This window comes from Monomorium pharaonis, chromosome 7 (genome assembly GCF_013373865.1).
Source record: "Monomorium pharaonis isolate MP-MQ-018 chromosome 7, ASM1337386v2, whole genome shotgun sequence".
NCBI classification, from domain to species: Eukaryota; Metazoa; Arthropoda; class Insecta; order Hymenoptera; family Formicidae; genus Monomorium; species Monomorium pharaonis.
The window spans coordinates 10,807,123-10,822,559 of NC_050473.1; the positions used below are offsets into that span (position 1 = coordinate 10,807,123).

Consider the following 15,437-nt stretch of genomic DNA (forward strand, 5'->3'; position numbering starts at 1 on the left):
CGCACGAATGCCGGCGGCTTCAGCGACTTGTGCATTTCTCACTTTCCTTCACGCAAGCGGCCCATTAATCGCCCCATATATCCATTCGCTGAAGGGGAAGCCTTAAAAGCGCGCGTGAAAGAAATACATATATATATATACATACACATATATAAGAATGCCCGGCTTTTCCTTCTATCTTGCGCCCGGGGAACGGATTTTATAACGGCGGCACATCCGCACGACTTCGCGTCGTACGTATCTTCTCGCGCGATGCTCTCGCGCGCGGGCTCGTTAATATCCCCGAACGAAAGTAAAAACTTTCATTCGCGCGCGCTCTGCTACTGGCTCCGATGTCGCGCGCGCCTCTTCCTAGGAAGAAGATCCCCCGGCGCGGCGTTACGTATTCGATCGCGTATACGCGCAGCCTGTGCACCAAGTATACCGGATACCGCGACTTTACGAGGCCGCGGGCTTGGATAACGGTCCGACGTTACTTTCGGTACGTTGCCAGAGCGTTACTTCGTCAGCGGACGTTTATCGGTAATCCTAAATCATATCGCTCGCTAGAGCCGCAACGGTTACGCTGACACGACTCCGCGGGTAGTTTAAAACGTATATGACATCTCGCCTTAAGGTTGTTAGCATTACGATGTGTTCTATGGTATATTCTACGTGATATTTATTCCCTATTTAAATAGAGTAAAAAGTACGTATGTCGATATTATTAATGCAGTACGAAGTGTTTTCTTTTTCTGCTTTTGATACTTTATATTATTTTATGTATGCATTTGGAAACGCTCTTATTATGGTAACAAGGTTGTTGAATTGCTTTCGAGGATGCGATGCATTAATGTAGATCCGCATTTCCGTATGTATATCAAAATTTGCACATGAACGTGAACTCGGTTGTAAGTAGACGGAACGCATACATCTGCGACATATAAAAAGAAAGATTATCATTTTTAAGAACTTATGTATCTTCTTTCCATGGACGCGTCTCTATAGGGTCACTCCATTTGTAATCCCGTGAATTTTTATGCACGGCAAGTTGGAGTAGAGTCTGACCGGTTGTTGCCCCACGTCGCTTCAATTTTCTTTTGTTCCCTAATGCAACTCGCCGAGTCTCCCTCTTGGGGAGGGGGTTTCCAGGGAATTTGCTACGATTTCCGCAGAATTTCAACGGCGCCCATTGATACTCCGTCGAAAAACCCCGTCCCCAAATGGATATGGATGTTTAGTTAAGGACCAAAAGAGAGAAGATTAACTTTTGATCGGTGAAAGTGCGTCATTACGATACTCGTCGTGATCGTGTCGTTGTACTTTGTTTAAATTGCATTGGAAATGAGATGCCCATCTGACGGTTTCCATGGTAATTACGAGATCTTTCCGTAACGAAAACCATAGGAGGCGGCAAACCATTGTGGCGATTGTGGTGAGAGAAAGAAAGCAAAATTATTGTGAATAATTTTACATTTCCTGTAATCCCGCATTAATCGGAAGCTATTTCTTGAATGTTAATAGGCTGCAAATTGATTCCCACCCGCGCGACCGCGTGCGATTTTGAAAATAAATAAGAAAGACTCTTTACTCCGCGAGGTGTTTCGTTTATGTGTCGAAATTTTGTAATACTTTGACATATTAATTTCTTTTTAAACACGTTGTTAAAATTATTAACATTGTGATATTTTGTTATCGTTTTTATTAAAGATTTATTTTTCGACATAAAGTTAAATAAAAATTGATAATTAAAAACAAAAATTTAAATCAGAATTAATAAAAACAACAAATTATTGTGCTTTTTATTTTAAAAGCAATTACAAAATAATCAAGGGATATTTTATATAAAAGTAACAATAAAAGAGTAATAAAAAAAGAACTCGATAATTAATTATAAAAATAAGTACTAATGAAAAACGTTTTATTATATATTATCTTAAATAGATTAATTGTTGATTAATTTTTTTTACATTCTTTAATATAACATTAAGTTTAATGAATTAATTAACATTGATCCTTCTTTTAATTTTTCAAAAAATTTGTGAATGAAATGTAAACATCAGAGATAAGCTGAAGGCAATTAGGTGAAGGCTTTTCTCGCCTTATCTTTCATTCAATGCGGAATGACTAATGTAAAGTTAATGGTTATATGTAAGAATTATTATTGACATAATTTTATATAAGTATTGTCAGAAGACATAATCGTAAGCCGAAATAGCTCAGTTGGGAGAGCGTTAGACTGAAGATCTAAATGTCCCTGGTTCGATCCCGGGTTTCGGCAATCCCTTTTTTTTTGCTTTGCGAAAAATTCATAAGGAATAAAGAGACAAATCGGTTACATCACTGCTTCTCAGGCGGTAGCTGAACAGAAGCCGAAATAGCTCAGTTGGGAGAGCGTTAGACTGAAGATCTAAATGTCCCTGGTTCGATCCCGGGTTTCGGCAAAGTAAATTTTTTTTTAACGAATAAAAAGGTGTATTTGCAAATTTTACTTTTCTTGTGAGAAGAAATTCTTAGTTAAAAGTATTTTGTTTTATTTTATATAGCGAATATTTTGAGTTAAATTACATCTTTCTTAAAATTTATAATTATGTTGTATAATATATAAATATATAAGTGTGTCGTTGAAACGTAAAGAAATTCACGACAGATTGAATTAAGAAATAGATAATTATAAATATTTTTAATCTTTTAATTAATATTTTTAACCTTTGGTTTAATATATCTTTAATATTACGGTGTGTGTATATATATATATATATATATATATATATATATACACACCGTAATATTAAAGATATATTAAACCAAAGGTTAAAAATATTAATTATATATTATATATATATATAAATATTATATATATATATATATAGCCTTAAATAACGATTATTATTAAACTATTTGCGTGTACGTATCGAAATTCTTTCGATTATTCACCGTCGACCTAGCCCCAGGCTACGATTGTATCACTCGCGTGAGTAAGGACGCGTTTACATCGATAATAATGGCCCGCGATGTAAAAGTCAGCAAGCGTAATTCACGATTCAACGACCCGTTCATTGAGCATAAACCGGCAAGTCCGCGTATGTTTGGCGTAACTGCATTACACGCACAAATTGCAATTATGTACGTTCATCGCACGGTTGTTCGTGGTGAGGCAAGATATTTGACACGGCTAACACATTATACATGTCGCAATCCATTGTACGTTAGAAATATTAGTGTTAAACCTTTGGCGTTTAACGCATTATTTATTATAGAGAGAATTTCAAAATCGGCATCGCGCCTCGTTCATCACGAATTATTCGAATGATAACTTTCTTCTGACGAATACGTCGAAGTCCTAGGTATACTACCTACTTATCGAAAATACCTCCTTTCGAAATGCGCAAATCACAAATAAATTACAGTTTATTAAATATAAAAATTCGAGATAATCTGCGAGATGATCGCGCGTCAAAATTGATTTCGCGTGTTGCGAAATGCTGATAGGTGTGTCCGTCAGTCATTTTCGCGATTCAAACGTAGAGCGGCCGCTCCATTATTGCCTAATGCCGTTGCATATTTATCGCGACTAATTATACGGAGCTTGTTCTAGATTCGGGCTGTTCGATCTGTCGTCTGTGAACCCCCCCCCCCAACTTCCTACGCGCACGCGTTTTCCCTCCTGAAATTTCAGCGACGCGACTGCCTTCTCTTATCTACGCTTATTACCTCATCGACCGATATTGCTGCCTGTGGGATTCCGAAATGTGGTGCGCTTCTGGAACAATTATCTCTTAATTAGATTTCTGCTTCGAGAGCATATATGCTTCATGAAGCTCTCCTACGCATCGATGCGCTATCTTCATTTCCGTTCCGCTTTACATTTCGTCTGTTCCACAGGGAAATTCAATAACCGACATTTCTACACTGATAATTCGTACATCTATGAGACATTTATCTCGTTCCTCATTATCGTATTAATTTCTGAAATGTTTGAGAATGAAGGTAATTATTATTTAACAACCAATATTATAGTTATAATGCGCTTATTAATTATTTCTTGTTTGCAGAGTCGTGGCTGACGATCTACCAAACATGTTACGCCTCGTAGTTCCGCTTCTGTGTAAGTATAGTTCAAATTTCTATTTTTAATTATCACAGGCATGTTTTTGATAAATCGATGTTACGCGGAGAGAATTTCCTCTTAAAATTTACCCTCAAAATGTGGTAATTGTGGGATAATGTGTGATCTCGAGGAATTTTATTATGCTGTTCAGTAAAATTTATAAATATAGTAAAATTTACTAAAAGTATAGTAAATTTTACTAAAATGTATACTAAAATTTCTCGAGCTCACACATTATCCTACAATTATCAAATTTTGAAGGTAAATTTTAAGAGAAAATTCTCTCCGTGTATTTAAAAAAATTGCAACATTTATTTCTAAGGACGGAATATAGCAATGAGAGAAAGCATAATATTAAAATGTAGGAGAATTCTTACTTTTATTATATAATATTATTATCACTGTTATTATTAGATATTAATTACATAATGATAAAGAAGTTCCTACATTTTTTGCTGCTACTAATAGCACCGTAATAAGTTTAATTACAAGAAATTACGGAAAATTGCAACAAAAAATAAGTTTCTAAACGTAACAATTTTTCCCTCATAAATTTTCGATATATCTACATAAATATCCGGATTATTTAGCGGAAAGGGTGACGTTCGTATTGATGCTTGGTGAAGGCAGCAAGTGAAAAAACTTCATCAATAAAACAAGTATATTTCACAGCCGTGTCCCTCGCGATTTGTGGGAGCACCGCTCTTCGACGAATCAATTCACTCGCGATGAATAGGATTCGGAATAGAAATTCCTCCTTTTGAGCTTGCACGCGTCGTTCTCTTTTTGTCGTTCTTTATCTTCCACGGTTTGGCATTTAGAGGATCGATGGGAATACGGGAATACAATCGGCGAAACGGCATCTCGCTGGTGCGCCATCTTAATGGCCATCAGCGGTGGACATACGATTAATCTCCACCGCGCCGTCGCGCGGGATTACTCAATATTTTTATTTATTATTTCTCCCTTATCGCCGCTGCTCATCCGCGCTGCCGGCCGATAATTACAAACCAATCGTGTATCGGCTATATCTCTTGCAGCGTGGGAGCGCCGTGGCATCCTGTTGCGCGCGGATAAAGTCAAGGATTCGCTTCCGCGGCGAAGGTGAATCCGACGTAGGATTCGCTCGGCCCGGGATTTATGGCCGTTTTACTCGCGCTTCTCTTCTCTGCGTCGGGGAGCACGGCACAATCTGCGGTACAAGAAGATCGATGTTGTTGACTCACCGACCACTCACGCGGCATTTGTCACCGCGCTTGTCGTTGCCTCTTATCGCAGAAATATGGAAATTTTATTTTCCTTTCCGCGGAATTCGCATACCTCTAGAGAAACGGCATACTTAAGTCACCTTTCGCGGAAAATTCGCGTAAATAATAACTGACTTATATTTATTAATAAGCTCTATTTTCGCGATTAAATATCTTTTCTAACGCGTTGTTAGGAATATAAAATATATATTTACGTAAATAAAATATTTTTTACGGTGATAGATGCCTACCTGTCGATCGTTTATTAATATTTTAAAGACAGATTTTAATCTTAACTTATTTTATACGACGCGGGCAGAAATTTAATTTTATCTCCGTAGATAACTAATAATTTTTTAAAAAATAATGTCAGGTAATTACAGGCAATGATAAGTAAACAATTTTCATTTAAAGGAAAGAATACAAAAATGAAAAATAATTTATGATAACAAAGGAATGAATATTAAATCTAACGAATTTTGTCGTATTTCCGATTAAGATTGACAAATGTCATGCGTCGTGTTACTGTCTCGAGCTTGTTTACACGGTAATTTATCACAAAATAGAGAGATATATTATATTAACTGTAAGGACCACTGAATAACATTTGAGAAACCTCTTAACGTAGCGAAGTAGAAAAGTTCAGGACTACTTTGTTGGAAACGCGCGATTCGATATCCGAGACTTAGTGCAAGTATGCGCGGAAAATTTTTCATCGCCATGAAAGTTCGTCGCTTACCTTCGTGAAACTTTGCACGTTTTTCACGATCTCGTAAAGAATTTTGCAGGGGCAAGTTACGACTCCGCGTCCGTATCACTTTTTATCCATCTTTATTACTTTGTCGCGTCTCTCTTTCGCTTTCTCGATTTTCCAATCGTGTCCCGTACGGGTTTATATTCAGCGCGATTAAGTTTCATCCTCGGGATATCGCAGTGTTTGAAACACCGCCAAGATCGATAGTCAGACTATTATTAATTCCCTGTCCGGAAAAATTGCTCTTTACTCACGAGATGAGAGATATTTCTGTGGGACGTTCAAACAGCTTATTTCCAACCCAACGCTTTTGACAGCAAAATACACAGACACTGCGCTTAGTTATCATCTGCCATATTAAATACCGTGCGAACTTCTAATATTGATACACGGAACAACATGCAAATAATAAAGTGACGATAGCCCATCGACCTCTGACTCCAGTTTTTACGCTTATGTAACGTGTCATAGGTATCACGCGCTTTCTCCCAGCGATGAGTTCTTTGTTGAATTTGCCCACAGCTCTTCGAGATCGAAAGTAAGTCTTTGTACTTATGATAATTTTCAGAAGCGTGCGATCAAAATTTTATTTCGAAACTTTATTGTAGGTTAAATTTTCAATTAATTTGATAAAAGAAAATCGAATATTACGATTGAAGTCTTTCAGGTCGAACAGTTTCTCTACTAAGTATCTGTTTTACATTCTTAACAGCAACGAAGAATTTTCCAGATCCCTAAGTGTTATCTGAAACATTTAAAACAAAAATATTTCAATACTTTTATTATATTTTTACTATTGAAATATTGAAAAAGGCGTTACGATGTCGGCAGTTATATAAACTTTTTATTCTCTCTTTATACTTTCCAGATTTATTTTTTGTATTTTTACTTTATCCTACACGTTAGTGTTTTTATTATGTCGGTACTCCAACACGTACTCAGTTTGGAAACAAAAATTCCAACGTCCCTCGCTATCGAGTATATAAAACGTTTGCCTTTTGGGGAACAAAATAAAATTACTCAAGAGTGGAATTTGACAAGGACGGTGTAATATTCCCCATACGGATATGGTCCTACCGCGAATGATTTACCTATGTGGTGAACGGCAGTGAGAAAAAACAATCTCGACGTGTACTACAGTTCTATCATAATACCCACGAGATTATACGGGCGCATCGACCGTGTGCGATTCTGCTGGTATGCTTTGATAAAGCTTCTTTATTCAACAGCGAAAACAGCCTGGACGGGTTACTGGCGCTCGCATATTTTCACAACGTCGCGTTGCAGCGCGAAAGCAGCTACACAAATATGTCAAATGCCATGGAACGACTATAGAACATTCGGATTAGGCGACCGCGCCTCGCTGACCTAATTCCCTATAGAGAACGAGACACATGATTATTTAATCCCCGCTCTAATCCCCGCTTCCAACTTTCAGGTATCGCTGCTACTTACACGCCTGGACGCTGCGAGACAGGGGTGAGTGTGAATCCTTCCCGTTTTATTTGTACAAAGTATTAGGAATAAGAATAGTTGTATAGATTTCCGTCACATGTAAGATGTCTCTCTCTCTCTCTCTCTCTCTCTCTCTCTCTTGAATTTGATTGAAACTGAAGTTAATCTGGAGTTAAATCTGAAATTGAATCTGAAATTAATTTCGTAACTAGCTTTTGGGTCTGTAACTTTCAATGCCTTTCTTAATTCCATAAAAAATGTTATTTAATTTATCACGCAGTGATAATTTCTCTACGATCTCTCCGCGATTCTCTAAGTTTAATATTAAGTTCCCGGACTTTCCTTCGCAAAGTTGCGACACGGACGATGACGCGGTCTTTGTATTCACGAATTATCCTTTTCGGTGGACTCGCCGGACGCGAGGCACGAGTCTCGGGGTAGTTTGGAAACATTTTGTTGTATTTATCGGAGGATTTTCTTAATTCTGTGGAAGTATATAAGTGACCGAACGAGACGCTCTCGTAAATATTCAAATGGCGTTAATCTCAAGACCGAGCACGCGGCTCCAATCAGGCGACGCTTTAGATGCCAAAGTTAATTAGCGGCTAAGTAATTAAAGTCCCCGCGGCCCTTATTTCAAGCGATGCAATTTAACTTTCCGTAGAATTCCGTACGGACGGCAACGGTGGTACGCGTGACGGTTATTGCGACGATTTACGGTTCGCGAGCGATCGATTCGGAAGAGGTAAAGCGCGCGCGCTTCGCACGCGGGGCGAAATTTCCAACCGCGAGCGTGGAAAACGTTACGTTACGTTACGTTACGTTACGTTACGTTACGTTCTCTTTTCTCATCCCCGCAGATGTAACGCGGATTTTAATTTACGGGAAGCGCGAGATCTAATTACGGAGTCACGAGTTCCGCGCGCGCTCGCCCGCAAATTTCTTACCGCGGTGTGTACCGTGAAAAATCGCTCGGGTGAAATTACGATGCGCTCCCGCGTCGCGTTTTGAAGTCGCGCCGGCTAATCAATGCCGACACAATGGTCAATACTCGCACTGCACCGTTTACCGGTTAACCGTGATTTACGCGACGTAGGTGTAGATAACGGCGACGGGCCTCATTCCTCCCCTTCTCCCTTCTCATCCCGCGCGCGCGCGCGCGCGTCCGTTGCAGCGAAATTTAATCAAACTTTCGTTGTGCCCGGTGGGATGCGAGTTGCAGTATCGAATTTCATCGTGTGCACGCGGATAACGTAGCGTCGGCGAGCGCGCGCTTCGCATTTTGTGTGTGCGTCGTATCGTCCCGCGCACGCAAAATCAATAGCGTTTAATGCACTCGCCGCGCTCGTTCGAGCGTACGAATGCATAAATTGATTTCCCTAATTATCTACACTTCACGTATGACGCATATAAAGAGAGAAACGGAAAATTTCACGGCAAATTGAGGCGTTACTTTTTTAACAGGCAATATTTCTTGGTAATATAGCTTATGAGAGCTGTGAATTTCGAAATTTGTTTTTTTCTTCTTTTGCGAATTCCGATTGCGTCGTTCGGGGAAAAAATATATCGCAGATATATCGGATTGAATTGAACCACTCGGTTTTGCATTCAGTTCTCAATTAACTCGAAGCGAAAAATATTGCACGGTTTTTCCCCCAAACCGTCCCGCGTTAACGTTATCACTATTAACTGTAATTTTAAATAAATGGATTACGAGATAACGTCTCTCAGGATGCAAGAGAGCATCGGCGAAAAAGTAATCGAGCAAGAGCAAGCTGGCTTCAGTACGAGAGAGTAGTTGAGGGTAGCGTACCTTCTTCTCGAGAGGGACTTGCAGAAACTCGCCGTCGCGCGCGAGCGCTTTTCTGGAAGTAGTTCTATATTCTGAAAGCGTATTACGTTGCAGGCATCGCGAGATGTCGAGCATGCGAGACTGCCAGAGTTCCTCACGGAATTGGACCTGTCGAGTCTCGAGGCATCCGAGGAAGACGTCGAAGCGCTGAAGAAAATCGTGAAAAGGCTGGCGCCCGAAAAGAACGGCGAGTACCAAGTTTACCAAGGTTCTCTCACAGAACTGTCCTACTAACCTCGTGACTACATCGCTAATCTCTTTTTCTTTTCCAACCTGACTAAAGCGACACGCTTTTTCTTCTATTGCCAGTCTTCTTCGGTAACGAGGACCTCCTCAAGGAGTGGCTCAAAGGAGCGGGTACTATTACTTAAAGAGTTTTTCTCAGTGCATGCTGCATTTCCTTTATGTAGCTGTCCTTATTCGACTCATTCTTTTATTATCGCAGAATAAACTGCTTAACATCGCGTTTAAATCCTTTGATAGAAACTGTTTATGTAACATTATCGTTTAAAGAATGTTGGCATTCCTGGAAAATTGCTGCCTGTTCCATTTCTTGCTTCTATACAATGTTTATTAATTGCTTTATTAATCCCAAAGGTTTTGAATAAAATCGTAGACGGCTAGGACAATGACAATCATAAATAACGGGGAAAAAAGTTATGAATAAATATTTCCTTTGCTCGTGTTTTTTTTTTGTCGCCGGGCATAAAAATAATATTCGCATATTCCAACTTTTCACTCCCTGGCGCTTCGCGTATTATCTTTTCCCATGTATATATTTGCATTGTACATGTATGTATATTTGTCTTTCGCGTGTAGACATAAGCGTGCAGTCGTACAAATGCACTTCTGCAAGATGTGCATTTGTGCAAATATTTACCGGAAGCTTCTTCGGTAAATTTGGAGCACCCGCGTACATCACGATATATTACTCGTAAAAACGAAAATAAGAGCATCCGATGTCGCTGTATGTGTCGCTTCGCTAACTGTTCTTACCGAAGCGTCTGATATTACATAAGGGGCTATGTAAGCGAAAGTCATTGAGTGCGTGCGACTATCTCGGGGCGATCGGACTGCGTTTCTGCTTTCCCACGAGGTGCAATTTTTCGGTTTACAATGATTGTGCGCCGGCGCTTCGTGACTTTCCACTGAAGTGACAGACTTTCTACGGCAGTGCCGGCCCATCTGCTATTTCTCTAAACGTGACGTAATTGCATTGTTACGTTCCGGTAATTAAATTTTCGAAATACGACGCGTTATGCGCCCTATCGACAGACGATCTCCCATCGCTCGTTTATTATGCTTGCGCACGAAGCGATATGACGGGGGATCGATACAATCTTTGTCGCTAGCACTCGATAGCTGTCGATTCGCCCGGAGTTCTTTATGCACGAAAATAATCGATGGTACGCATGATTCGCGAAAGCTGCAAGAGACTATGTTGCTGATATATTTTAGAAGCACGGCTGCGAAAAATGCGAGATGAACGTCGAGATGAATGCCGCGTTGATGTAACAAGCGTTATAAAATTTAATAATACTCCACTTTGTACTTAGGCGTGACGGGACAGCCCGGGTTGGATTATCCAGCTCTCACGTCGATTCCAGCCACTTCATTCAGCTGTCGCGGTCTGAGAGGGGGATATTACGCAGACTTAGAGACAAATTGCCAAGTAGGTGATATCGATATTACGTCGTACGGTTCAAATGAAAGTCACGCGGATTGATATTCAATCCGGCGATTGTCAATTACGGATTACCGAAATTTGGACATTACAGACTATTCGTAAGAAATATAAATATAAATGTCAAGTGAAAAAATTTGGGGAGTCAAAATAAAATAAGAATAAAATAAGTTCTTTCTGAAAACAAATTTTTATTATAAACCTTTAGTTTAATATAATTATGCACAAAAAAATTGTCTTTAAAATTATATTTATAATGGCACTTGTAACGTTTCTAGAGACTTCTCAGTTAATGAAGCACTTGTCACCAAAACCGAATGTAATTTCAGGTATTCCACATCTGCGACAATGGACGTAAGATCTCGTTCCTGTGTCCCAACGGCACTATTTTCCAACAGTCGCAACTTATATGCGACTGGTGGTTTAAAGTGGACTGCAGCAAGTCCACGGAGTTGTACGAGCAGAGTGCCGAGCAATTGGCGGAGGAAGAGAAGAGACGTGCGGAGACGAGGAAGATGAAGTCCGAGTATCATCGCGCGGAGCAACAAGGTAACACGGATTACTATGAGAACGTTGACTATGATGGCAGACAAAATGGCAGAACAAATCCGTATGGCCAGTCTGCCGTCAAGCAGAATCAGATTCCGGAAAGACAGAACGAGCCAAAGTCCAATCAACACTTTGGACCGAACAACGTTTTCGAGAACGGTCGTGGTTCCGGTCGTTATTTCCAGGATAACAACGCGAACGCGTTACGAACTAACGAGAAAACTAGCCAAACGCCCGAGAACTACGAGCAACCGTCGAAACAGCGACAATATCATGATGGCGGATCGAATTATCAGACGGCCAGCAGACAGAGAAATCAGTTAGACACGCAGAGCGGCAAGTACAATTACGAGCACAGCAAAAAGTTCCAAGACAGCCGGCAAAATTATCAAAACAACGCGCAGGATCATTATCAGTCTAATCAGAATACGCCGCCACGCAACAACGAGAAGTCGGCATTTAATAATCCGAAATTGCGAACCTCGACGCGAAACAATTTGTTTGGTTCTAACCAGTCACAAAAAGCTACGCCAACGTACATGGAGACAACGACCTTCAGAACTACAACCGCTGCGCCTCCGAGGGAATATCAGCAAGCGGCGGAAAGCGCCGCGTTCGTGTCCAACCGGGGAAATCGCTTCAACTCGGGAAAATCTGATAACGGTCGACAGTATTATTATCACTCGTACGATTATCGAGATCATACCACGGCTGACTACCGCGGTCGTGAGACGACCACCTCGACGCCGCGGAAGAACGAGGAGAGCGAGACGGTGTCCTTCACGCCGAAGACGGGCGCCCCGCCGTATCCCGGACCCACGTACGCCCCTATCTATAAGCCTAGAACAACAACATTGCCACCTTATGAGACAACGTTGCAGTACACGCCGACCACCGAGACATCTTACTACAGCACTACCCAATACAAGCAAGGCGAGATTCCAGAAACCACTTACTTTAATGCTGAAACTGCGACCGTGACATTGGCTTCTTCCGACGAGTACTCTACTACGTATAACGATCTACGAACTCCTCCGGCGATAGGGAGAGTGCCCCCGGCCCCCGCGAATTATCAAAATCAGCAGTACGTCGATAACAGGGTGACCGAACAGAGAGACATCGGTACCTCTTTCGCGACCACGCGTCCGTACGTGAATACAGAGAGTTATCGGCACAACGTTGTTAACGTCACTTCAACTGCCAGTCAGGACGCGTTTTCTTCGTCGACGCCACTTTACGAAGATCCTCGTGGACAGAGCCATGCCAATTATCAAAACGAAAACAGTATCGCGAGTAATATCGAGAGCAAGGACACAACAGTGGATCCCTGGCGTGCGACCTTGCAAAGCTTCCAGCAGAATTCGATCAGCTCGACCGAGAAGCCATGGATAAGCACCAACGCTTATCAGCAGCAAAGTAGTACTAGCAAGACCTTGAGCCCTTACGACACAAGCTTTACCTACAAACAGGGGAAAGTGCTGTCCACTTTGGGCCCATATATTCCTTTCACTAAAAACTACGTTTACTCCACGATGACCACTACTCCGACACCGAAACCGTTGACTACCGTGCCGACTTATAGTACTTCAAATTATCGCGTAGCGGCGAACAATCTGATACCTAAGGTGAAATCGCCTTCGGTAACGAGCAAGCCTAAGGGCAGAGCGACCTATTTACCCGAACCTAGCAGTAAACCATCAACGACTTTCGAGGACAGACCGTACGCCGAACGAGAACATGCTCTCAGCATGTTACATTCTCTTCAAGGTTTAGAAAATAACGTGGAAAGTCTAAGCGAGATCGGTGCAAAGGACGGAAATAATCGTAACGGACCTTCCGCGCCTGGTCCGTCCACTTTGCACTCATTAGCTCTGTACTTTGCCACAGCCGGCGACAATCTCAATTTTAACGAGACCGTCGAATCTATTGCAAGTGTCGAGGAAGCCGAGGGTAGTGAAGGGAGTCATTTACATAATGTGTCCGTTGATTTACCGACTAGCATTCTCACCCAGCACACCATCTCCTCGTACATCGAGTTGTTCAATTTAAACAACGCACTCGAGGGAAATACCACGATGACCGAATTCACGTCGGAGGCCGATAACGTTGGCGGCGAGGTAGACGATGATCTAGAGATCGAACAGAGCGAGGGTCCTGTCAACGGCGCGAAAAGATCGAATAATACTAAGCTGCGCGAACTTGCCCAGGTCTTCACTCATGCTCTATCGGCGTACCTGCAAGATCCGGACACTTTCAAGAAGGTACTTACGGAAATCAGGCCCACGCAACCACCGGCAACAACCACCGATAACGGTCAGTTCGAAATTACGACGCTGTATCCGACCACCGCGGAAGAGTACGCATCCGTGACCAAGGAGAAGGATGAGGTTCTGGATTTTTCGGACGATACTGACGTTACCAGAAAGCGCAAACCATCCACTACATTCCCCACTACCTTACAACCTCCTGCCACCACCGATAGATCGTATTCGACTTACTATACGACGCCATATGATGAATATTACACGACCTTAGAGAGCCAGACGCGCAGGCCAATTTACTATCCGAGCACGACGCTGTTACCGCCCAGTGGTTCGTCATATGATCCAGGAGATTACGTCGAATCGTCAACGCAGGGTGGTAATACATTCGCCTTTGAAGTGAATCGCGCTTTCACTACTACTACGAACGATATTCAAAATTACGATGGCGATACGAGAGATTCGACCGATCTCTCACCGGTCTATGATAATTATTTTCCATTGGACGAGGACGCAAATCGAAATAAGATTGGTGGCTTTCATAATAACACGGCGGGGACCTTCCAGCCTTATGGTAAAAATGTCAAACCGACCGGCGCTACGCCTATAAGCAATTACGTGGCGTCGTCGACGGTCGCGTCGTTCCAGAATTCTGGAGTAGGAACGACCTTACCCAGCTGGGGTAGAGGCTCAGCTGCCGATACACCCGTTCAAGATCTGACACCGCCTCATTATCATCAACACTACGGTAATGTCAAGAGTTTCGAGGTGTCGAACAGCATCCTGCCGAATCAAGTGCGCTCAACGACTCCTTTGCCGAGAAGCAAATCCTCCTACAAGACCGCCAGCAGCACCGTTCAGCCCTTCAGGATACGTTATTACGATGAGACAACGACCGCACCGTCAGAATCTCTCGCCACAGCTCGCAGTTCGTACGCGAAGTACAGAAACAGTTACAAGTTGGAAAGCAATCGTGTAGAAGGCACACGCAAGCCCGTGACAACAACGGCGGCAACGACAATTCGGGATGACGTCGAAACACTAAATCCTGTCACTGCAACCGTCAGCGACGTCACTCCATATACCGCTACTGTTGTTCGCGCAACTCCTAACGGACCGGTTGACGCGCCGACCACGAGATACTCGAACCTGTTGAACAACGATCACTGGACTTCCTCGCCCATGGTCACTCAGCTCTGGGAGACAACGGTGTTTGTAGACCCTCGACACATTAATCACGGTCTAGAGTCAAACGTCGGTGTCACTCAATTGCCCGACACGATCGGTAACACTATTAACGAAAAATCCGAATCCACAGCGGCGGCTAGCACTACGAGACCGCCGACGTTGTCCACTATAGATCTCGACCTGACAACGGAACCGCGTACCACCAGCACGCCGAGTCCTTGGCAATGGGCGACGAGCGATAACGATCCGCCAGTAACGTTTACCCTACTGCCGACGACGCATACCGCGGAAAACACGGCGACGCCGACTCCGATCATCACAACGCGATCCAGTATAACGACCACGATTACCTCCTCA

The 15,437-nt window shown here is 42.3% G+C and overlaps 1 protein-coding gene and 2 non-coding genes across 3 annotated transcripts in view; all 3 read left to right on the forward strand.

The window, feature by feature from the left end:
• The window catches only part of LOC105837431 (mucin-5AC), a 39,228-nt gene that overhangs the window by 20,498 nt on the left and 3,293 nt on the right, over window positions 1–15,437 (forward strand). The window contains 6 exon segments of the mRNA XM_036289359.1: window positions 4,035–4,087; window positions 7,530–7,570; window positions 9,453–9,585; window positions 9,708–9,755; window positions 10,955–11,070; window positions 11,412–15,437. Of these exon segments, the coding sequence (XP_036145252.1) occupies window positions 4,060–4,087; window positions 7,530–7,570; window positions 9,453–9,585; window positions 9,708–9,755; window positions 10,955–11,070; window positions 11,412–15,437 (4,392 nt within the window). The 5' untranslated portion in view covers window positions 4,035–4,059.
• Window positions 2,188–2,260, forward strand: Trnaf-gaa. The gene has a single exon. It is a non-coding gene; the product is annotated as a tRNA-Phe (tRNA).
• Trnaf-gaa lies at window positions 2,351–2,423 on the forward strand. Its single transcript has one exon. It is a non-coding gene; the product is annotated as a tRNA-Phe (tRNA).